Here is a 23,343-nt window from a genome sequence, read left to right on the forward strand (position 1 = left end):
TTAGGCATTTTAACATGGGGGTCTTCAGGGATTAACTCACTTATAGAAGCAGCCTCAAGTGGCCATCAGAGGAACTGCAAGTTTTGGCACTTTTCGCATTGGCCTTTATTTCTCTGCCCCAGAGGTTGCAGCTTGAGCTTGTTCTCCCCTGACTTCATGACTCATTTTGAACTGTGCTACCAGCATCTAGAGATGCCTGTCAGTTGACTTCTGTCCAGACTCTAATATCTCAACAACTACTACATTGATTGCAATGAAATTGTGTATAGACATTCATGGTTCCCAGACGGTTAATCCTACTGACTTTGCTGATCCCCTGTCTTTTCCTTTAGCATGACATTTGTAGTTTTAACCCATGCTCTATGACAGACAGTGGTTCCCAACTGGTGGGTCGTGGTCCAAAATTGGATCACCATCTTAGTTCAGCCAGTTAGCATGCTAACATTTGCTGATTAGCTCTTGACTTGGCACAAAGTACAGTTAAGGCTGATGGACAAATTAAAACTTTGACCTGATGATGGCACTATATGAAAAGTGGCGTGATCACCAAAGTTGTTACAATTCATCCTCTGGGGAAAATGAATATATGTATCAAAATTCATTGCAATCAATACAACAGTTTTTTTCGGCTTCTCAAATGTGAGGATTTGCTGCTTTTCTGTTTCTTATCATCTTAAATGGAATACCTTTCGGTAATTTGACGACCTAGGAGTCTGGGGAATTGTCAAACAGAGTTTAACTTTCTTCTGACTTATTATATAGCAAACTCCTCTGTGGCAGATACCACCTCCAGATTTGGCAGTATCTTGGCCCCAGGCTGAGAGTCCTCACATCACACCTCCTGTTGGGCTCAGCTCTGATGTCCAGGCATATCCAGTATCATATCAAGGCTGAGCATAATGACGAGTTGATGAGTGTTTTTGCATGTGTAAACTAGCCTATAAAAAAATCCCCACATTCATTTCCTCTCTTTACCTCCTACACACACTCTTCTTCTCACAGCACCTGGCCAGGATCGTCGTTTTTTCTCTTGACGCAATTGTCTAAACCTTGAGGGATGTGTGGACAGTTTAATTGTACTACGGCTAGGATAAATAACTTGTGGTCGTCTCTCTGTGTCCATGTGATGGATGCTTTGCAATACCAGTGCAAATATAAGTTATCATTAAGCTGGAGGAATTTCTCAGAAGTGTGTTTCTAAATCTAAAGGACAAGTGCAATTTTTCAAACTCAAGCAATACTGAGAGACGGATGTGAACGAGCTTTTGTGCAATTCTGTGATTCAGTGTTTCCCACTGAGATCCGCTAAGACATCACTCTGTTGTTTAATTCTCTCCAGCTGTACGATAAGTCAGATAAAGTTGTATTCTTGCACTCAAGATTCCTCTCCTCCCTTCCTCGACTCCCATCCCTTCTATTTGTCTTCCACCTCCTCCTCTTCCTCCCCCAGTTTGGAACAAGCAAAAAGACTACGCAAGGACACATCTGAGCTGCATGCTGTTCTTGTTTGCCTTTCCCAGATTGCCCTGCTGCTCGCCCTGGTGCTAGTGGGAGTTGGCAGCTCCCCTCATCATTTTATCTCCACTGTCAGATCCTACTGCACTACAGTTATCTCTTAACCATCCTACATGGTCAGTCATATACACACAGACATGGCAGCTATTTTACAATTTGCACACTGTAACTGCTTCATCAAGGAGGTAAAGACACACCAGGCAGTGCAAAATATGAACACAGGTCTAAATAAAAAGAGAACAGAGGCAGTAGACTGAACATACCCATAGTATAAATTCAAAATATGTATCTCGACTGAGCCAGATATGTAATGATTGCTTTACAGTTTAAAGCAGTGATTTTCAAACTTTTCGTGCCCAAGGCACACTTAAGGGCAAGCCAAAATCTCAAGGCACACCTGTATTTATAACTGTGCACAATAACTTCCATAACGTGTGTTATCACTCTTATCATGACACAAGACAATAAACACACAAGACAAAAGATAAGACAGGTTGCTTCTGTGATACTGTCTACTGACAGTTCTTTTTGGTCGCTCCGTACAGTAAAGCGATCCATTGTCCCACTCACAGCTTTCTCCTTTTAAATGTTATCACCCCTCACACTAGCTGCCAATCAGGGCTTTTGAACTGTCACACACTTATAATTTCCTCATGCGAACAGCGACAAACAGGTTCCCCTAGAAGGTTTTTTTTTTTTTAATTAAATCAAATTAAATTAGATTTTTTTTAGCCAGTGTTTGCCTCTAGTTGGAAATGGGTGCACACAACACACTAATAGTCAATTAAAAAGTAATTCATAACTTTTTGTATAGGCCCAGTTGAATATTGCGATAATAATGTGTGGCTATCACAAAATACGACTGCACACCTGGTTTGGCATCACGGCACACCATTTGAGAACCACTGGTTTAAAGAATAGAAATATGTGGCTTTAAAAGACAAAAACTTTGCTCTGAAGTTTAGATATTTCCCTTTCTGTGTGTAATATGGTTGAAATCATTACCATTAAAGGTGTTTATAATAACATTAGCCACTTAATGTTGCACTCCACCTTCCACAGAATGCTGCAGGAGTGGGTCCTAAACCCCAGAAATGAGTTCTCATTTTAGCACTTCCGGTTCCCTCATCTCGAGGTCATTGGGTTTCAGGTTAGATTAGTGAAATCGAGTCTGTATTTAACACAAGCTTAAGGGACTTAAACATTTTGTTCTACACCATAAAATACATCAGTAAATACCCCACTCGTGAATTTTTAAGCATTTACGTGTCTAAAAAAAGACGCTTGCTAACAAGTGGTTAAACATACCTGACATTAGTGTTTTACTCCTGGCGATTGCATTTACGCTTCAGTGGTGTTCGTTTGTAAGAACAAACTGTGTAAGTAGTTTGCCACAGATCTTATTTTTTGCAACAATCCAACATCCAATGGAAAAATCCCACTGGCTTTTTGACGAGGGAACCAGGGAGAAACTAACCTCTGTGCTGGCCTACAAATAACCGCAATGCCTGCTGCACTCTATTGCATTCAAGTCACAACACCTTTGTTGCTCAAAGCATAAATGGTTTCCAATTTGCACATTTCATGTTTAGGTGGAGTGAGGTGGACTAAGTAGAAAACACCCAGTGTATGCACTGAGTTTGCCGAGTGGACCCGCCACAACAAGGTAACGTCAATGTCACGTTTAATTGCCTTTAACCTTAATCAGTGATTGCTAGCTGAGATTCATAATGCATGTAAAGAACGGACATGTATTATGGCTTTATAATGGCTGATTAACAACAGAAATCAATGCGGTGGCTAATGTTACCTGCCGATGTATCATGCTTATTTGCCAAGTTTCGCAAGGGAAAACAGGAACACAAGGAAAATAATATGCTGTAGTCAATTTGCTAAAGCCTGAGCTTAATTTATGTTATTATGCCAGTCACACACACACACATTAACACTGCCTCTGCCAGGCAGCTATCCATTATTTACTTACTTTACTGCAGAAAATGGCACTTCAGAATAACAGCTCTGAACCGTAAGTTTTCTGGACTTACTGGACCGCCACCCACTAGTAGGGAACCACTGCTTCAGTTAACACCATGTCATCACCCTACTTGTTTGTTGTTTTATTTTATCTTATCATATTTGGAAGGTAGAAAGGCCACTGACTTAAACTTCAGGCAAGGAAAGAAAAGGCTGTTTTATATCAATTGGCTAGTCCTTTTATGTTTTCACGCGTTTCCTTGTACCTGCCAAAAGTGACATAACTCTCACTCTTTATAATGCGACGCTAGTAGGAGGTGTGTGCTCTGCTCCAGGGACAGTTGGGCGTCAGTAACATGGCTAACTGTTAGCATGATGAGGCTAATGTCATTAACGGTTATCAACGGTTATTAACAGTCGGCGTCAGTGTGAGTTAGTTTGGACCGTTGAACGGTCCTGTGTCGGACATTAGCCGCTACTGCTTTAGCTCCTGCTAAAAGTACAGATGTTAAACTGACCATTAGAGCTACCTTAAGTCCAATCTGTGTTAATGACAGCAGCAACACAAACTTAGCTTATCTAATGGGGAATCTGGATGGTCCGGGATCAGACTTCCGGCGCTGAGCCTTAGCTAAGAACTTTAGCAACATTAGCTTTAGCTTACCTAGCAAGAAGAAAAGTGGACACCTCTGAGTTTGTTTTCAGGCCTTAAAAGTCCTTCAGCTGACTGCGACTAGTAAAAGCTGGTCCATAGTCATTCCGGTCTTGCTCCTTATTTTGTCACCAAAAACTTGGGATCGGTACTGGAGTGAAACCGGAGTTAAACTCGGCCGTTTTCCATTTTTTCCACACTAGCTGACGCCACTAAACTTGACCTGATGACACAGAGATACCACGTGATACCAGGTCGTCATCCTATTGGCTCACAAACCTCGTTAGAAGCGGCAACAAAACAATAATAATAATTATTAATAATAATAATTTATTTATTTATACATTTTAAGGAAGAACAATACTTTTATTCCACACGTTTCTAAAAGCTCTTTTTTAAATATTGTTTGTCTAAAAAAATATTATCAATAAAACTTTATATAAAAATAACAAAATAAAGTAATAAAAATAATATTTCCAACATTTATAAACAGCACAGTGTGGCAAAAAAGAGAGCAAAATCTCTTATAATACTACAATAAATTAACAAAATATAATAATAAACATATAAAATATAATAATCAACTTAACCTTGAGCATAATGACCCACGTTTAATCAGGCAAAACCCAGCATGTAAAATTAGGACTTATCCGAATATTAACTAAAATTTTGGCAACATAATATTGTTAAATGATAACATGACAAAATAATAACATTGAATGACTGCTTGGCTCTATACGCACTAAATGCCAGGTATTCTTTTGGATCACCATTTTATGTATCATGTTGTTATATGGATTACTGTAAATTTATTATGTTGATCTGTTCTGTTCGACATCTGTTGCACATCTGTCTGTCCTGGAAGAGGGGTCCCTCCTCAGTTGCTCTTCCTGAGGTTTCTACCATTTTCCCCCGTTAAAGGGATTTTGTTAGGGGAGTTTTTCCTAATCTGCTGTGAGGGTCCAAAGGACAGAGGGATGTCGTATGCTGTAAATTGTGATTTGTGATATTGGGCTTTATAAATGAAATTGAATTAAATGAAAAAAGAGAACATTTATAAGGTCTATTATTGGGATGCTTTTCTGTCTGGCAACATCATATCTTGATTTAAAAATGTAATAAAATGGGTGCATAGCCATTTTAAGACTGTATGAATCAAATCACTGAAAGGTATGTGGACACCAGATAAAACCACTTAAGATGCACTTCACTGCAGTTATATCCCTAAATTGGCCTTGTGAATTTGCTTAAAAAACGGTAGGGATTAAATTAATTGGACTTCACTACATGTGATATATCAAACAATAGCCATCAGACAGTGACACAACACAGCTTGACTCTCAGCTGGTGTCACAACAGCGCCCTCTTCTGCTATTTGCAGGTATTTGAGTGCCTGAACTTCTGGAACAATGCTGCCCCCATGTGCAGCTTCTTCACTGAGAGCACCATCAACACCACCATTACTTTGATTTTTGTAAAGAGTCTTGGTTTGCTGTTAGATAATGGAACAAATAAAAAAAAACGACACACTCAAAGGCTTCATGAATATTTTAAAACTTTAATATACAGTGCTTCATAAATCATTACTAAAAACACAGGTGGTAAAAATCAAATCGAAACAAATAAGTTACACTGTAGTAAAAAGCACTTGAGATTCCTTTCTGTTTTTCATCATTAGTGTGAACCCCATATATGAAAATAGCATAGAAAGTATGCAAACATAGAATTTCATTCATATATATTTTTCTAATCTTTAGCTAAATAAACCTTTTGTCCCCTTAAAATTCCCTTAACCAACTGGATGAAACGAGGAGAGTTTACAGCTGTGTGTTTGTGTCGACGGCCTCCATTTCATCCATAATTCTGCTTTAAAAAAACTTTGAAAACCTTTTTCGTGACAACTTCCCCCTGCGAGAACCTCAAGACAAGCCTAAATAAAAAGGAAATATAAATTAACATACCAAACATGTGAACAGTCTGCAAAACCTTTTTTTTTTTCATTGACTGGTGTACAGTTTAACATTTGACCTCTCACACACACTTTTAACAGTATGTACACACACACACGCGCACACACACTCACTCAGTCTGTGCATAGACCCAGGTTTAACTTGTGGAGTAACTGGTAATTGGAGCCGTTTCTCCCCCAACTTCCCCACTGTGGTTTGTCCTTTAAAGGAAAATAACCCTTTAACCCATTTGTTGCTACAGCAACAGAAGCTGGCTCCGGGCCGAAGGGCTTAACGTCGAGATATGTAGAGATAGACAGATCAAAACATGCTGTTTCCATAGTCCAATTCAGTGCCTGCTATCAGCAACAAGGTAAACAGAAATAAAGTCAGCCATAGATACACATGTTAGAGTCAGACACAGGGAAATACTGAGCTCTGAATTCTTTCCTAACCACCACTATCTGCATTTGTATTTTTTTACTACATTTGCACATTTTTTCCAATTAAATTATTAAAGTTTTCCTAATGCATTTGTGAGCTGTGTCACGCTGCCCTTAAGTAACCTGCTGATCCACGTGGTCTAAGTTTTAACAGAGCGTGTCAGTGTCACAATGATCTAAAACAGTTTGAGACACATGAAGGAATCAATTCCTCTGATATTTTTGGCATTACAAGTTTCAATTTAGAGCCACCAAATATCAGCAAACAGGGACTTAAGTGTGAAAATTTAAGCGTCATAAGAACATTCAGAATCCTGTAGAAAAACCTGTAAAATCTGAGACGAGTATGGTTTGCATAAAATAATGCTCCTGTCTTTTTAATGCATGTTTGTTGATGACAATAAATTAGTAATTTACAGTAATTTATTGCCATATTTATAGTCTACAGGAAGTCTTAAAAAAACAAAAGTCAAACTGAAATGTTGATAGGGGGTTCTAAAGGGGAAAAGTATGCATCATGTCAGCATTCAAATTCAGTTAAATCCCTAAAAAATCTGTTAAGTTTGCCTCAGTAAAGAATGCTTCTACTTGTAATGCATGTTTGTTGATGACAGTAAATAATTTACTGGCATATTTACAGTTTAGAGGAAGTCAAATCAAATTTAAATGTCCAAGGAGAGAGGATATATTACAGCTGCTGATATCGGGTTCTAAAAAGGAAAAGTATGTATCATGTCAGCATTTAAAATCTCTCATTAAAACCCTAAAAATCCGGGTTAGGTTTGGTTCACAGTAAAGAATGCTTGTACATCTCGTAATGCATGTTTGTTGCTGACGCTACATTATTTACTGATATATTTACTGTCTACAGGAGGACCAAAACATCGAGCTGAAATGTCTGGTTCTAAAAATAAATTAAGTGTATGTCTTGTGTTTAATTTAAAATACCCTTCAATAAAGTTCCTTTACAGTAAAAAAAAAAAATCATATACTTGTGTTAATGCATGCATGTTGATGACAGTAAATAACTTAGCAACTATTTATAGTCTGTGGAAAGTGTAAAAAAAAAAGCTGAAATGTCTGGAGACAGCATTTATTGGAAAGGATGATGTCTGGTTCATAAAAGAAAGGCAGTAGTTGACGGTAGTAAATAATTTGATATATTAATAATTCGATATTTAACCGTGATATGTGGTTCTTATGTCGGCATTCAATTATCTCCCGTTAAAACCTAATTAATCTGGGTTAAGTTTAGTTTACAGTAAATAATGCACCTAATTCTCTTTATACCTGTTTGTAAATAGCTAACAGAAAGTAAGTTAAAATCAACTAGTCTGTGGAGAGTATAAAACAAAAGCTCTAGCTGAAATGTCTGAGTAAAGGGGATATGTTATAGGTGTTATTTGATTCTGAAAAAAAGGGAAAATGTGTCTTATGTCAGCATTCAAAATCTCCAGTTAAATCCTCAAGAACTGCATTAAATTTGGTTTACAGTAACGTATGCCTCTGCTTCTCCTAACACCTGATTGATGACAGTAAATAATTAAATGACATTTTACAGTTATCTGGTTCTAAAGAGGGAGGACAATGTAAAGTTTTTATATCCGCATTCAAAATCTCCTGTTAAAACCTGAATAATCTGGGTTTAGTTAAGTCTACAGTAAATAATGCACCTGTAAATGACTTACTGAAAATAATTTAAAAACAACAGTCTGTGGAAAGTGTAAAACATAACTTCTAGCTGAAACGTCTCAGTAAGAAGGGGATATGTTATTGATTTTGATATCTGTGTCTCATGTCGATGTTCAAAACTTCCTGTTAAAACCTGAATAATCTGGGTGAAGCTTGGTTTACAGTGACTTTATGTTTGTTTGTATCAGCAAATTATTCACTCTGGCTAAAATTTCTTGGTAGTAAACACGTCGTAAACATCGGTATCTGATTCCAAAATGTGTCTCCAGTTTGTTTGTACTGTTTGTTGTCTTTCTCACTTAGTTATGTGTATCTATGGAGACCTGCGGGTTTCAACAGTCTGAGTCAGTACCTCCTATCAGTTACAGGGTTGACAGCGAGGCATCCAGAGCAGCCAGTTGTAAGCATAACAGGGGAGGGGGGGGCTCGGATGCTCTGGTAACAAGGGGTGGGGGTTGGGGTGGTTTCAACTTGTTCTATTGCACATACGTTTCTGCCTTTTCTTCATTTCTGGCTTCCAAAAAAAAAAAAATCTCACAGTTATAAACAGGCAGCAAGTAGCATTATTTTTGTTTTTGTTTAAATAAAAAAAAAAAAGGAAGAAAAAGAAAGCTATGGACAAGTACGGAAAAGCGCTCAATTAAATTGCAGCCAAAACCAAGATATAATAATAATATTAATAATCATCAACAAGAATATTCACAGAAACAACAACCATAGATAGCGACACAGGCAGAAAAAGTAACGTTTACCTGTATATATATATATTTATAAAAAACAAAAACAACAACAGTGTAAAATTGATTGTCATTTCAAGATAAAAAGCATCAAAACATCCAAGGCATCGACAGTGAGGAACGAACTGGGAACTATAAAAAGTGACGAGGGCTGAAGGGGGGGATTCACAGAACTAAAGCCCAAATGAACAACGCTCACAGAAAGAGAGGGAACCCACTTGGAGCACATCATGCGTCTGAGAAAGCTTTTGGCAGCCTTGAGTGCAGAAGAGCGGCGAAAACAAATGCAACAGTTTGCACATGCCATCCATCAGTCTGTCCGTCGTAGAGTGGTGGAACCAACAGAACAGCACTACCCTGCGTTTGTTTGCTGCAATCTCCCAGCTGTCAGATTTCAGTGGCCATATCGCCAAAACTTCATCCAGTTGGGATGCAGCTGAAGCAAGCGCGTGCTGCGGCTCATCAGGAGAAAAAAAGAGGGTCCAACGAGTTCCTCGCCCAGTCGAACGAAACAAGGCGAAACTCGAAGTGCTGAGGAAGGCCGCGGCCTGGTGTGGAGAGCAGGAGGGCGCCAAGAGAGGCGGCATGGCTTTGATTTGATCGAGCCCTGTGACCAAGAGAGGTAACTCTTGAAAAGCTTTTCAAGCAGAGTAAAGGGGGCGTGGTGAGCTCTGGAAAGCACATACGCACTCATCATCGACACACACACACACACTCAGTCCACACATTCACAAACACATACACGGGAGTAAATCTGTCCCTGAATGTGCCAAGCAACAGAAGTTTTGTTCCACAAAATGTACACAAAGTTCACAGGAGGGATTCCTCTTTCTTTCTTTTTTTTTTTTTGAATTTTTGAATCTCCCGTCCCAGAGAGTGAAGCCACGCTGCGCGCTGCAGTCAGTGTGTGCGGCCTTTCTTTTACTGCCAGTCCTCATCGTCCTCGTCCTCACCGTCTGACGAGTCGTCGTTGGTGCTGTCCCCGCCTACCTGCCGCGTCCCGTTCTGCTGCCGTGCGGCAAGAACAGCGGCGGCCTCAGCGGCTGCTTTTGCTGCTGCCCGTTCCTCGGCCTCCTTCTGTCGCAGAGCTGCGGCCTTCTTCTCCTGCTCGGCGTGGCTCTTCATGTGGGCGCTGCGGCTCTTCACCTTGTAGAAAATCCTGCAGGAAGAGAAGAAGGAGCTTATTGCTTGAAAAGGTGTATGTGACACTGCTGGCTTCATCAGGCTGGTGAAGTTGTAGGATTTTGTCATTCAGACATACCCTAAAAATTCAATTAATAGCCCGGGCTATTATTTGCTTAAATCACTGAAATCAACAGGCCTATATTTGGGACACACCTTTAATTTTGTTCAATTGTTTGAGTTATAGTTAAAGATAATCACATATTTTCTTTATATCGTGCAGCCCTAATGAAAACTTCTCTGTTCTTTCACAAGCTGCTTCAATGACTGAAAACTTTTAAACTGTTGGAGAATTAATAATTAATTTATGACCACAGTGGGCGCACAGGAAGCTTTTCACGCTTCTCACTTTTAAAACTCTTTTCATCAGTTTAAAGATTTTTAGATGGGGCATTTTACGGCTTATTTTATGTCCAAGAATGCACAGGCATAAAATGACAAGATGTTCCACTGGGACTCTCACATCATTCTTAACTGCTCACCAGATGTATCTAAAGCATTTTATTGGATAGCAGTTTACTCTAGGCAGTTGGCATGGAAGAAAATGTAATATATCAGGAGGGAGATGGCAGGTCTGATAATTACTGGGGTTATATTAGGTTGTTTTTTGGTGCCCTGCACAACAAGGCCGAAAAAGAATAACATTTTTTACATACATGTGGATCTCCACAGTCAGTTTGTTGAAGTATTTTCTGACAATTGAAGGATGTAACTATTACAAAGCTCTTAAAGAGAAGGGCATACATTTTATCTGTTCTTGTATATTTAACCTTTGTGCTGCTGTGGATGTTAATCTGACAACTAGGGATGTCCTGATCCAGCCTTTTCACTTCCGATCCGATACCGATATTACAGCCTTGAGTTTTGGCCGATACCGATATCAATCCGATCCAAGCGAGTATTATACATATTCACTTATTTTGTTGTCAGTCATGTTAGAAAAGGTTTGATCAAGCAATATTACTCTAACAAGAACAACTACTTAATCGGGTTAGTTAGAATGATCCACAACAGTTGGTATGAGAAAATGACCTGTTTATTGTTAACAGGGTTAAATAAACAAACTTTAAACTTGAACATTAACATTAAATAAAAAATATAGCTGGTTTGCTTTGGCCCCTTAATAAATAGAAAATAAATCAACACAAGAAATCTTTAAAATGTCTAACATTGAAATTAAAATAACAGCAAGATTCCACACACTTTTGCTTTGGCCCCCTAATAAATAAATAAATAAATAAATAAAAATCTGAATCTGGGCTGGCCGGAAAACCTGGATCAGATTACATGAAAAACTGGATCGGAGTTCTTGGATAGGCATTTTTCCATGCAGTCCGATCCGATGCCGATGCATGTTTTTTGCTAATATCGGCGGCCAATACCGATCCTACTGACAACATTCAGACTTGTGCCATGTTGGAAGAGTCAATTTTACACTACTTGGTCAGACATTTATGTTATGAGATTCCTATCTGAAAGGAAAAAAGAGCAGCGCTGGTGGTAAAAAAAAATTAAAAAGCAAAGGTACAAAGACTATAAAATAGCAATAGTGAGTACAAAAAAACTGAGGCTTGACTGGGTGACTAATTTCAGAAGTCAAAAATCAGGTAATTTAGTATTCTAAAAGGTGGATAAAAAGCACAAAATATATGACCTGAAGAAACTAAGCGCCTCCTTCATTATGAAATGTCACAATGATATTCAGGTCTTAATTAGGTGCCAAGATGAGCAAAACAGTATGTGTGTTTCTGAAGGTAGGGCTGTATCCAACTCAGAATTATATCAGTCAATCAGTATCAATATTTGACTATTCATTCCTTTTTTTATTTCATTAAGTTTAAGACTCTTGAACGGGTTTCAATGGGACATTCACGTATTAACAAGCCAAGTTAGCCCTCTAATACATGCTGATTGCTGTATATTAAGCTACTGCGAGCTGTAAATTAACCACTTCTAAGCTGGCAGAATATAACGTTATCTTGGAGCCTGAGTGGGCAAATGCAGGTGCCTCTGTCTCACTCAGACTCACACCGCTGTACCAGAGAGCAGCGTGAAAGCGAGGAGTGTTCACTCTGCAGCTAAATCTGGGGGCCGAAAACATCCTGAGAAATACACTGACCGTCAGAAAAACAACAAATAAAAAATCATATTGCAATTGTTTTGACATGCTATGAGTTGCGATTTTACTAAGATGGTAATTTTTGCATTTTATTTTCACTGCTAAACTTGAAGAATCTCAGTTGGCTGAGTGGTCTTCGACTAATGAGTTGAATCTTTGACTCACTCCCTTGGTCTTTCTTCAAAAAGTTTGGTACAATATATGAAAAATGAAGTAATAAATGGCCATGTCAGAACGATGAATATCACAGCATGTGACACAGCAGTGGGTCCTTAGTAGAGCTGCAACGTTAGTCGATTACTTGGGAACTGTTAAATTAATCACCAATGAATTTGAAAATCAAATATTCACTTGGGGTAATTTTTTGAGAAAGAATATAGGTCAAATTTCTCAGATTTTAGCTTCTTAACTAACAATATTATCTGGATTCTTTACTCCTGTATGACAGTAAATAGAATATCTTTGGGGTGTGGACAAAACAAGACATTTGAGGACGTCATCTTGAGCTCTGATCAACATTTTATAGACGAAACAGCCAATTGATTAATCGAGAAAATAATCTACAGATTAATCAACAATGTAAATCATCTTTAGCTGCAGCCCTTATCTTTGGCTGCATGAAAAGTGCAGCCACATGATACCATGAGTGTAATTGTCTAATAAGCCCGGCTGAATTCCCTGTAAACATAAATCATCCGACTCTGGAGTGGTGAATTATCTATAACAGGCGCACTTTGAGCGGGGTGAGTATTTAAAGGCTGAGTGAAGCTCTTGTCAAGTCACCGAGTAGAGTTGCATTGACAAGAGGCGCGATGTGCAGAATCTACTCTGTGTTTCAGTTGCTAGGACACAGTTGGCAATAACAGGCCCGGTGTTGCCAGAGGACGGGCTGTTATTTAATCAGAGCATGACAGGATGGTTTGATTCTTTCAAACACCACCAGACACTTGCCTCTATTTACCAACAGGGAATCCAAGTGGGCAATAGCAGCGGCAATATTTCCTGCAGAAATTTAGCATTTCAGATCGAGCTGGTTCACAGTGAGGCCACTTATGTAACTGCTGCTGTCCGGCTTTGCATAAGTAAACAGAGCCGTGCCAGCGTCTCCGTCTCAGCAGCAGCAGTGACTGATGGGGTATTTCTGATCACTCACCTGCCGCATTTCTTGCAGGGGAACTCTCCCTCCTGACCAGCTGTGCCTTTGTTGCCCGTTGAAGGGCTGGTCCGGCGTGCATTGCCGTCGTAGCGGGATTTGGAGCTGGGAGGGGGTGGGTGAGGGGGTTGGATGACCCGAGACAGCGGCTGGTCCCTCGCCACGTCCTCCTGGCCTTTCATGATCAGGACGGTCCCGGGCTGCACACACACAATAACACATGAGAGGTGTCGTTAACATCAAAGACACAGTCACTTCAAGCAATTCGGAAAAAATAATGAGCTTGAAGCTGCTTTATGAGCTCCTTTAAAGTGGGATAGTATTACAGTGCACCAGCTAACACACACACTGACACACAAAAACACACACAGCACTTTTCCCTACAGCTTATTACGTGCCCTAAACGCTGAAATGCAACGCAAATAACGCAGATAAAGCTTTCTTGTCGAGTCATTGTTTGCAGACAGACTTAATGGGGTTACACAATCCAGAGAGGTGGACATCAGCCAAGTTGTCGCCTCTCAAATATCCAGCAGGGGGCAGCAAATGCAACATCAGGTCACATAGCAGAAGACAGGAAGAGTTCAAAAGGACAAATGTGTCGAAGTCTGACGAGGCCCACTGAGGTTTCTAAGCAGGAACATGCAGAGGATGTTCCTGTATTAGCTTACAGTGTATCACCTGAACAGGCTTTTGTTTAAACCCATGTACATCTGAGTACGTATAGGTGTGAGTGTGTTGGTATGTGTGTGAATCTCTGTGTGTAACTATCAAATCCCTCATCATAGTTCATGTGCAAACAAATAATAATAGTACAGAATATTAGAGGGGAAAACTGATCACAGTACTTTCAATGCTTTGAGAAATTACACTTCTGCATTAATAAGCGACAATATACAAAATGGTAATTATCTAACCAACACCGTACTAATTAATGCAACACTTACAACAATAACAGTAATCCCTCTGGAGTGCTGACCTACTTCTGTGTTTATCATCATTGTATGTTTACACTTGAAAAAAGTAGTGGTTGTACTACTTTCAAGGACATTTATCTTTTCACTAAAATTATTTTTCAAACACAGTGCACTGGTTCTAGGAGTGTTGCATTATGGGCAGTTTGTTGGCATAAAGGAGCTCGGCTAGCATGTTTTAAAAGTGCTCAGGAAGCAAAGTTAAAGCTTTGTGCTGGTCAGAGTGATGGGTTTTGCTGCCATATAAACAGACTAGCAACCAAATGATTTGTCAAGCTGCTGAGAATTACAACTGCCACTGACCGTCATGATGAGGAGTGTGAAAAAAGCAAAGTAGAAACATGTGAGCAGAGAGTGAAAATCATTTTGATCACTTTAACAACCTGATAGGAGCGTGTGTGTGAGAATGTGACTCATAAAAAGGATGAAGTGTTAGCTGCACATGACAAACACACAAGCTGTGTTTGGAAGCACATACCAACGTTCTGCCAACTACATGTTCAAACTGTAAGTTCTGCATACTGCCCACTAAACGAATGATGAGGAAGCTATTACCAACTGACTGTTCCTACTGGAGTATACTCGAGCAACATGACTGTATCCCATGACTGACGGCTGGTCTGACCCAGCAAGCACCGTCTGTGCGGAGTTTGCGTGTTCTCCCTGTGTCAGCGTGGGTTTTCTCCAGGTACTCCAGCTTCCTCCCACAGTCCAAAGACATGCGGGTTAACTGGCGACTCTAAATTGTCCGTAGGTGTGAATGTGAGTGAATGGTTGTCTGTCTCTATGTGTCAGCCCTGTGATAGTCTGGTGACCTGTCCAGGGTGCACCCCGCCTCTCGCCCAATGTCAGCTGGGATAGGCTGCCGCTCCCTCTGAGACTCCCAACAGGATAAGTGGTTACAGAAAATGAATGAAATAAAAGGATGAATGACTTCATTCATTACAGCGTTACACATGTCCTTGCTTGAGTCGTCAGGTGAAAGGTCAGTTTTTCAATGGACTATAGTTCCTCTACAATGTCCAGCTACTGTCCTGGATTCGGAGGGTCACCTTTCAGCTAGTTCCTAAAGATGGCCACAGATAAGTGTCCTTCTTATGAATAATGTCCTCAGGTATTAATCCCACAAACACAATCTGTGGGTGCCTTGGAATCTTGTAACCTAAAACTCTCTCAAGCGTCAGAATAAACCTGATCCAGGATGTTTGTAGTTTCATACACCATGTTCTCAATTTAATATCATAGTTAGTATGAACCGTATGTTAGTGTGTGATTGCGAACACAGCTAAAGTATTTATGTTTCACTTTTATGAGAGAAAAGGCTTCAAGGATGAGGATGATCTTTTTAACTATCAGTATCTTGGGGAAACTTTTTTCCAAATATAGGTGCTGGAAATGGGGAATAATCTTATATTTTGGGCCAACACAGTAACAAGCAAACATGGAGAAAAGGACATTTTATTGCAATAGAAATATTTAAAAAAATTTTTTAGATGACACTGTCTAAAAAAACTAGGGCTGCACAATATGCAAAATAAAATCATATTGCGATTATTTTGACACATAATTCAATTGCAATATGAGTCACATTATGGGAATGATAAATGACACTGGGAGTTGGTTAATTTTGGAAAGTACCAAACAGCAATGTTTTGGGTTATTGAATGAAATCATATCCTTTGATGCCATCTTTACGGGAAAAGTCTCTCCAAGTAGGATATCCATTCATCCTCTTATCTACTTCTATCATTTCTTTTCCTTTTCTCATGCACAACTAAGAATTAATTTCACACTTACATTCTCAGAGGACTGCAACGTGTGTGTCACCCTGGTGGGGCCGACATCCGGTTTCCTGTCAGCTGACCCTTCCCACTTCCTGCTGTCCTCCTCCCTCTGTGGCTCTAACCTGTGAGAGCCCTGTGGGCCAGAGGAAGAAGAGTGTGAGACATAAACAGCAGGGTGTGACTTCATAACGCTCTGTTGTGGATATACACTGACTATACATGCATGTAGCTTTGCACGGTCACTATCACAACCACCAAAGCTGCACATGGAATGTTTCGGTAGATAAAATTAATCTCTGCATCTACTATTAATGCTCTGAGCTGCAGCCGCTCAATTTTAAGACCCAAGTGGTCAATGAAGATATTCTGTGCTGTGTTTATTTCTGAACTAACACTCTGCAGTTTCACATCTAAATAAAACTCTGTGCTGTTTCATGTTTAATCAGATCACCCTGCGGTCCAACCGTCATTTTAACCAGATCAGTGTGACAGTTGCTGCTTAGTTGAGACAATGCTTCTGAAACACTTCTGCAGAAACTTACAAACTGTTCTTAGTAAAATCATTTAAAACCAATACTCAAGATGTCCTATGGTTCTTTCTGGGGTGCAGCTGTGTTTTACAAGTTTGTTTTACTTCATATCAGAGTCTTGGTTTGTTATGTTTTAGCTTTTGTCTATACATCAATAACAACACATATCTGTTACTGAAGTAGAGATATTTAAGATATACTATGCATAAGTGTGTGGTGGTGTATTTATCTGCAGAGACTCTGCCCTCTGCCTGGATTTATAGGTACAGGTATACCTTGAAACTGGTATATCGCTGCAACCCTTCGTGCAGCAGAGCTTTATAAAAATGCAGCTACCAGGTGCCAGACTGTTAGCAGCATGCATCCAAGAGAAAGCTACAAGAATTGCAGACACAGTGCCAAAAAATGGAAATTTAACAAGCTAAAACACCAATCTGCGGTTGGCTTTCACTTTCACTTTTGCTATTGACACAGTCTACAAACACTGACCAACAATTCCCGCAGAGTCTACCTTCAAACATGGCGTGTCACTAACCTTGTGGTCCGTCTCCTCCTCAACAGTCTTGTTCTCCAGAGGCTCCGTCTCGCCGTAGATCAGCGTCCCGTTGCGGCCGATCTTGACGTGTTTCTTGTAGGTGTAGTAAAACTCCACACACTGCGCCACTGACTTTGTAGTCACCTGTGACCCAAACACACACACTCTTTTTAATGGACGTTGAACTTCCTTCTCATTTTTAAATGTCAGTGCATGTTATTAAGCACATAAGCTCTTTTTTAAGATTAATTTTTTGGACTTTTTTTGGCCTTTATGTGATCATAAGGCAGACAGAGAAGGGGGCAACGTGCAGCCAAGGACCATGGGTCAGATTCAAACCCGGGCTGCTGCAATTAGGACTCAGCCTTTTTTACATGGGGCACATGCTCTCCCATGTGACATACGGGGTGCCCAAGAAGGTAATTTCTGAATGCATTTTGGAGCTGCTAAGCAGAAAAAAAAACAGTCATGACAGGAAAGAGAAACCTCAGCTTCTGCTCTTTTTGTTTCCTTTTTACCCCTGACAAAAATCTCCTTTAGATAATACAATTGTTTTGAGAAGCTTCACTGCAGCAAAAACACAACAAAAGCCTGAATCAAGTTTAAAAGCCTTCAGTCTGATGGTTTGGCCAATGAAAACTGTAAAAATCTCAAACTGACATAATTTGGCCTCGCGCTTGAATCGGTTTAGACAAGAAAATGAAATAGTTTCCAGTCTTGAGGAAAAGCCATGATTGACTGCGACACTGTAAATAATTAAACAAGGAGGAAACATTGTTTCACAGTGACTGTACTTCCTTTCCCTCGCCCACCCATTGTCAGGGAAAATATTGTGTGCACACATTATATTGTCTTTCAGAAGGTTTATCAGCCCACAGCTACTGTGAGGCCTGGAGACCAGAGTGGAGACTTTTTATTTTCCTGCTCTCGTGCCTTAAACCACAACATACCTGCTTCTGCACCATGAAGAAGTCCTTCTTGTACGCACCGATGCCTTTGTTGAACTGGCGTCTCTCAGCTGTGGTCCAGCTGTCTGATCCTGAGAGACAGAGACATTTAAAAACACTCAACAACTATCTCCTTCCAGACTACACTCTGAATGTGTGCAGATCCTGACAAGTTCAATCCCACCCCCCACCCTAAAACCACACGACACACACACACACGCTCAAAACGCTCGATAAACAATGGCTCTCCTGTCTTCTGCTTGGGATTAACCACATGCTGTAAACCCCCCTACGCCCCTCCTTCCCTCATCGTGTTGACCCTGACAATCCTCCACAGTCACCCACTACCCCCACCCACAACAACCCTCACACTCTCACTAGTGCAGCTGCCACTGCTCTGAGTCAAGGCCTTAGAAAGTCAATGTTAGATGGTTTAAAGAAAGAAGGTTGCTGACAGCGGTGGAATTTAACTCAGTTCATTTTACTCAAAAACTGTACCTAAAGAAACAGTTCACCCCAAGATCATAAAAACATATTTTTCCTCTTACCTGTAGTGCTGTTTATCAGTCTAGGTTGTTATGGTGTGAGCTGCTGAGTGTTGCAAATGTCAGCTGAAGAGTTGTCTGCTCTGTCTCCTCTCTTGTGGTTTGAAGAACTCAACAGCAATGTCTCTTTCCAGAAGTCATGACCCACTTACCCAAGATAATCTGCAGACCTTGTTGTGAGCAGTTTTATGTAGGAACTATTTTCTCTCTACTGAGCTACAACTGCCAACTGAATCACTGCGCAGAAGGAAGCGTGCATCTACAGCAAGCTCATCTAGCACCACTGAGCTAGCTAATATTACAGCTCAGGCTCTCGTCCCTGAGTACATGCATGCTTCCTTCTGCATGGTGATACCGTTGGCGAGTGTGGATATGAAACTGCTCACAAGGTCTGTGGATTATCTTGAGTAACTGGGTCATGATTTCTGAAAAGAGACACTGCTGTTGAGTTTTTCAAATGTATTTTTTTTGGCACTTTCAGCACCACAAGCTGAGTGCCATCTAGTTCCATTATATTAGAGAGAAGGCAGACATCTCTACGGCTGATATCTCCAACACTCGGTGAAAGCAATCTAAACTGATAAATAGCACTACAGGTTTGATTTTGGGTGGAGCTGCCCCTTTAACCTAAATAAACGCTTTAAAATCCTCTTTCATCAGCTGGAAGATGCATCATCACGAAGCTGAGAACAAGGCTGTTTTACTGAGACCATGAAAAGTTAACTCTTTAGAAATATGACGTCTTTATAAGAGAGCTATACAACAAACATATGATGATCTCATAGAATATGATGCATTGCTGTGGATTAAACTACCCAACAGTATGTAAAGGAGATAACATTATCACAACCTTAAACACCTACAGCAGTAATATTAATCCCAAAGCATCATCATATATAATAGTAAAACACTAACAGGGAACATTTTACTGCACAATGAGTACTTTACTTTTCATAGTTTAAGTACATTTTGCTGATAAATTTACTTATATACTCTTACTTAAGTAAGGTTTTGAATGCAGCACTTTTACCTGTAGTGGAGTATTCAAAGTCTTTTAGTACCTTTACTTCAGTAAAGGATCTGAATACTTATTCCACCACTGGTTGTTGACACACTCATAATTATGAACCAAAAAACACACACACAATTTAAAATTCACCTCAGCTAAAAAACAGGATTTTCAACTAATTGTGAGCATTTGTTTTGAGCATGTGAATACCAGCTGGACGCCAAAAATTATGACATAAAGCCCAGTTCAGACCACAGATTTGCAACGAGACGAAATTGTTTCGTAACACTGCAGAGAAAAGTTGCAGCGGTGTGAACTGGCCGTCTGATGTCACCTCAAGCCAGCTGATGGCGTCACCTGCAACTCAGCTGGTCAAATCACTGGCGGCTGGTTTTTAGAACGTAAGGCACATGGCCTCTTTCTACAGCCAGTCCACTGGTCAAGTCAAAATGGCCGCAGACAGCATGTTGGACGGTGGGTCGCTGCTGCTGCTCACTGTATGTGCTCATGCCCCCCCGACACACACATTCTCATTGACGGATTATCCAGCGCTGTTTACTTATATTATTGTGGCGTATTTATTATGAAAATAGTCCATCTGATGCTCATTTTGTTCATATTTTTTTGCTGTTTCATCACTACTACAAATGCAGTTGTAGCCAGTATCTCACTATCACTATCCTCATTCATATTTTAAGAAGCTACAAATTATATTCAGCCACAAAATAAGCCTGAAAAGCTGGAAATCAGAACAGAAGTACAGGGAGTTGTTGCATAGAGACGATACACCATCTCATCTAGTTGCGTTGGTGTGAACTGATAGGTTTTTAGAACGTTGCAGAGCAAAGTGTTGCAAGTAGTTGTCTGCTTTAACTCCTCTCGTTGCAAATCTTTGGTCTGAACTGGGCTTAAGAATTCAGTCAATTTTATGTGACTGATAATCCACTTGTGACTGCAAGGATTGACTGTTTATCACTTTCTGTCAATCAGCTAATCAACTACTCATGACAGGCCTAAATTTATCAGATCCATTTATCATGGCAAGTTAAAAACAGTTTAAATTCATTACAAATACAGAATAAATGCTCTTTGTATATGACTTACCTGAGTAGTGATAGTTTGCCAGATGATGAGATTTGGGGAAAACTGGATTCCTCAGCATCAGCAGGGACAGAGCAGCCTGAGAAACAAACAACATTTTACCAATGATTGAAAGTGAACCAACATTAGCTGCACAGCTGTGGTTGTTACGAGCCTTTATACAACAGGTCGCTCCTGCCAGCGAGCCGACTCTTGGCTCCAATTGTGCTTTATAAACCCGTAAAAACACACCTAGCCAAACAATGAGCCAGTCACTTGCAGGTAACCACAGAGCGAGATAACCATCGCTCTCATTTTTCCTGCCTGTATCAGCAACCTGAGTGTGTGATATCATGATTGTACTCTCTGTGGCATTGTCAAAATAAGAATCAACTCTGTGCTCTTTGAGAAGAAAAAAAAAAAGTCTTGACTGTGTTTGAGTGTTGAAAGACGGCCGTTTGAGCCAGACTGCTGCTGCAGAGAGTGGGCGCTTCGACACCCCCCCCCCTCCTCGTAGTTTCCTTGACAACGTTGGACCAGTGTTGGTCGCTAGGGCCTGAAATCTCCACCAGTACTACTACAAAGCTCTCTGACAGCTCTGCGAGGCAACTCCAGCCTGTGCATCTTTAATAATGGAAGTATTGATTTAGGATCACAGTCAAAGTCACTGTAAAGACAAAGTGATGTGCTTCTGTTTTCTCTGTGAAATTAAAGAGTCTTTCTCGGCCTGTGTCAAACAATTCATCTGCTAGATTCACTGTAAGTTATTGTTATAAATGAACTCTGCTTTACACAAAAACAAAAATAGTCTGTGGGTTAACAACGTGACTTGAGGCCTTTGCATACCAAGTCTGTATTTTTCGTCTGATATTGTCGCACGTTTAAGAATAAATACAACCTCATGTTGTGTCAATCACACTGTCCATGATTTAAGTTTTCAGAACAGGTTTGATTTCTGCATTTCCTGCATTCGTCAACAGAAATGTTTGACCAAGAAGCAGTATAGAGAAAGTGCGGCGTAAGCTGCAGGACACATACATCTGCAACAAGAGAGGAACAGGGCAGAAGTGGTCAGCAAGAGAAGAAGTGAAAAAAAAATTACCAATTCTTGAAATCTTCCACGACAAACAGAAAGTAACTTTAGCCGATCCAGAAGTGCACAGCAGCAATTATGATGCTTACAGCAGAGTGCAATTTCACAGGCGCACAGTATCATTTCATAATTCAGGTAGCCACAACGCTGAAGCAGGACGCCAGCAGAGTGGAGAATGTGAATATTAAAAATATTTAGGGAGCTAGCTTCCCTAATATCTATAGGTAGTGTGCTCCATATCTTTGGGGCGTAATTATCAAAGGCTGCATCCCTGATCTTCTTCCAGCTTTTGCTGGAACCTCCAATAAACCAGCAGCAGATGATCGCAGTGTTCTTGGAGGCAAATAGTTAACAAGGGAGTTAGCAATGTAGCACGGTCCCAGCCAATGTAGGGCTTTGTATACAAGGAGGAGGAGCTTAAAATCGAATCTAAATGTAACAGGAAGTCAGTGCAGAGCAGGTAATACTGGCCTGATGTGCTCTCTCCTCTTGGTTCTGGTTAATAGCAGAGCTGCTTAGTTTTGAATGAGCTGAAGTCTCTCAGTGGTGTTTGTTGGGAGACCAGTAAAAATTGTGTTACAGTTGTCGAGGCGGCTTGAAATGACGGCATGAATCAATTTCTCTGCATCTTTTTCATTTAGAAATGGTCGATTAATCAAGAAAATAACTGACAGACCAAGTATGAACTATATGATAATCAATTATGAAAATAATTGTAGGTTGCAACCTTAATTATAATCATTCTGATCATATAAATTATGCAGCAAAGCTTTTATGAGATAAGCTTTCATTTTCCTTTTTATTTCCCAGCATCCCTCTGCTTCTCTTAAATAATAACATGACTGTATCCTCTACAGTTTGCATTTCAATGGGAGTGACATGACCAGGAAAGAGCCACTCCAGATGCTGCCTCATAGCATTCAACAGCGACCGCTATTTAACCTTATTGCCACAAACAGTGCAGAGCACCTTGTTCCTTTTGTTGTTAAACATACTGAGTAGCTAGGATTTATTACAGTATGCTGTGTTTTATTTGAGCATGGCTTGAGTTGGCTGTTTTATACAGAGGTCAGGGGTGGACAGAGGATATCTGCGCTGCACGATGCACTCGCCCTGATATAATTAGTGGTCTGACTCTGATGCAATCGTTGTGAGACACAGGATGCATCACTGCTGCAGAATAGGTGGAGCACATATCTGACCAATGACTTCATCTGATGCTATGAGTGACTGCAAGCTTGTGAACATTTATGACTTTTTCTGACTTTCTTCGGGCATATTCATGACACAGATGTTTTGTCTGGTTACTCAAGATGCTTTCAAGTACAGCTGGGAAATGAGTATATCATACATAATATGATAATGTGCTCTTTTCCAGGTTTTTTTTTTATGTGAACTTCCTCTCAGCTGTTAGCAAAGGCAGTGACATA

At 40.2% G+C, this 23,343-nt stretch overlaps 1 protein-coding gene across 4 annotated transcripts in view; it reads right to left on the reverse strand.

Moving 5' to 3' along the window:
• Window positions 1–5,679: 5,679 nt before the first annotated feature.
• Window positions 5,680–23,343, reverse strand: part of mideasb (mitotic deacetylase associated SANT domain protein b) — a 38,354-nt gene continuing 20,690 nt past the window's right edge. For all 4 annotated transcript variants that reach the window (XM_050061458.1, XM_050061459.1, XM_050061457.1 and 1 more), the window contains exons 8-13: window positions 20,845–20,920; window positions 18,190–18,278; window positions 17,240–17,383; window positions 16,188–16,307; window positions 13,417–13,616; window positions 5,680–10,121 (exon numbers count right to left, since the gene is read on the reverse strand). In XM_050061458.1, coding sequence (XP_049917415.1) covers window positions 9,884–10,121; window positions 13,417–13,616; window positions 16,188–16,307; window positions 17,240–17,383; window positions 18,190–18,278; window positions 20,845–20,920 — 867 coding nt within the window. In that variant the 3' untranslated portion in view covers window positions 5,680–9,883. The remainder of the gene's footprint in view (window positions 10,122–13,416; window positions 13,617–16,187; window positions 16,308–17,239; window positions 17,384–18,189; window positions 18,279–20,844; window positions 20,921–23,343) is intronic.

This window comes from Epinephelus moara, chromosome 14 (assembly GCF_006386435.1).
Source record: "Epinephelus moara isolate mb chromosome 14, YSFRI_EMoa_1.0, whole genome shotgun sequence".
Lineage (NCBI taxonomy): Eukaryota > Metazoa > Chordata > Actinopteri > Perciformes > Serranidae > Epinephelus > Epinephelus moara.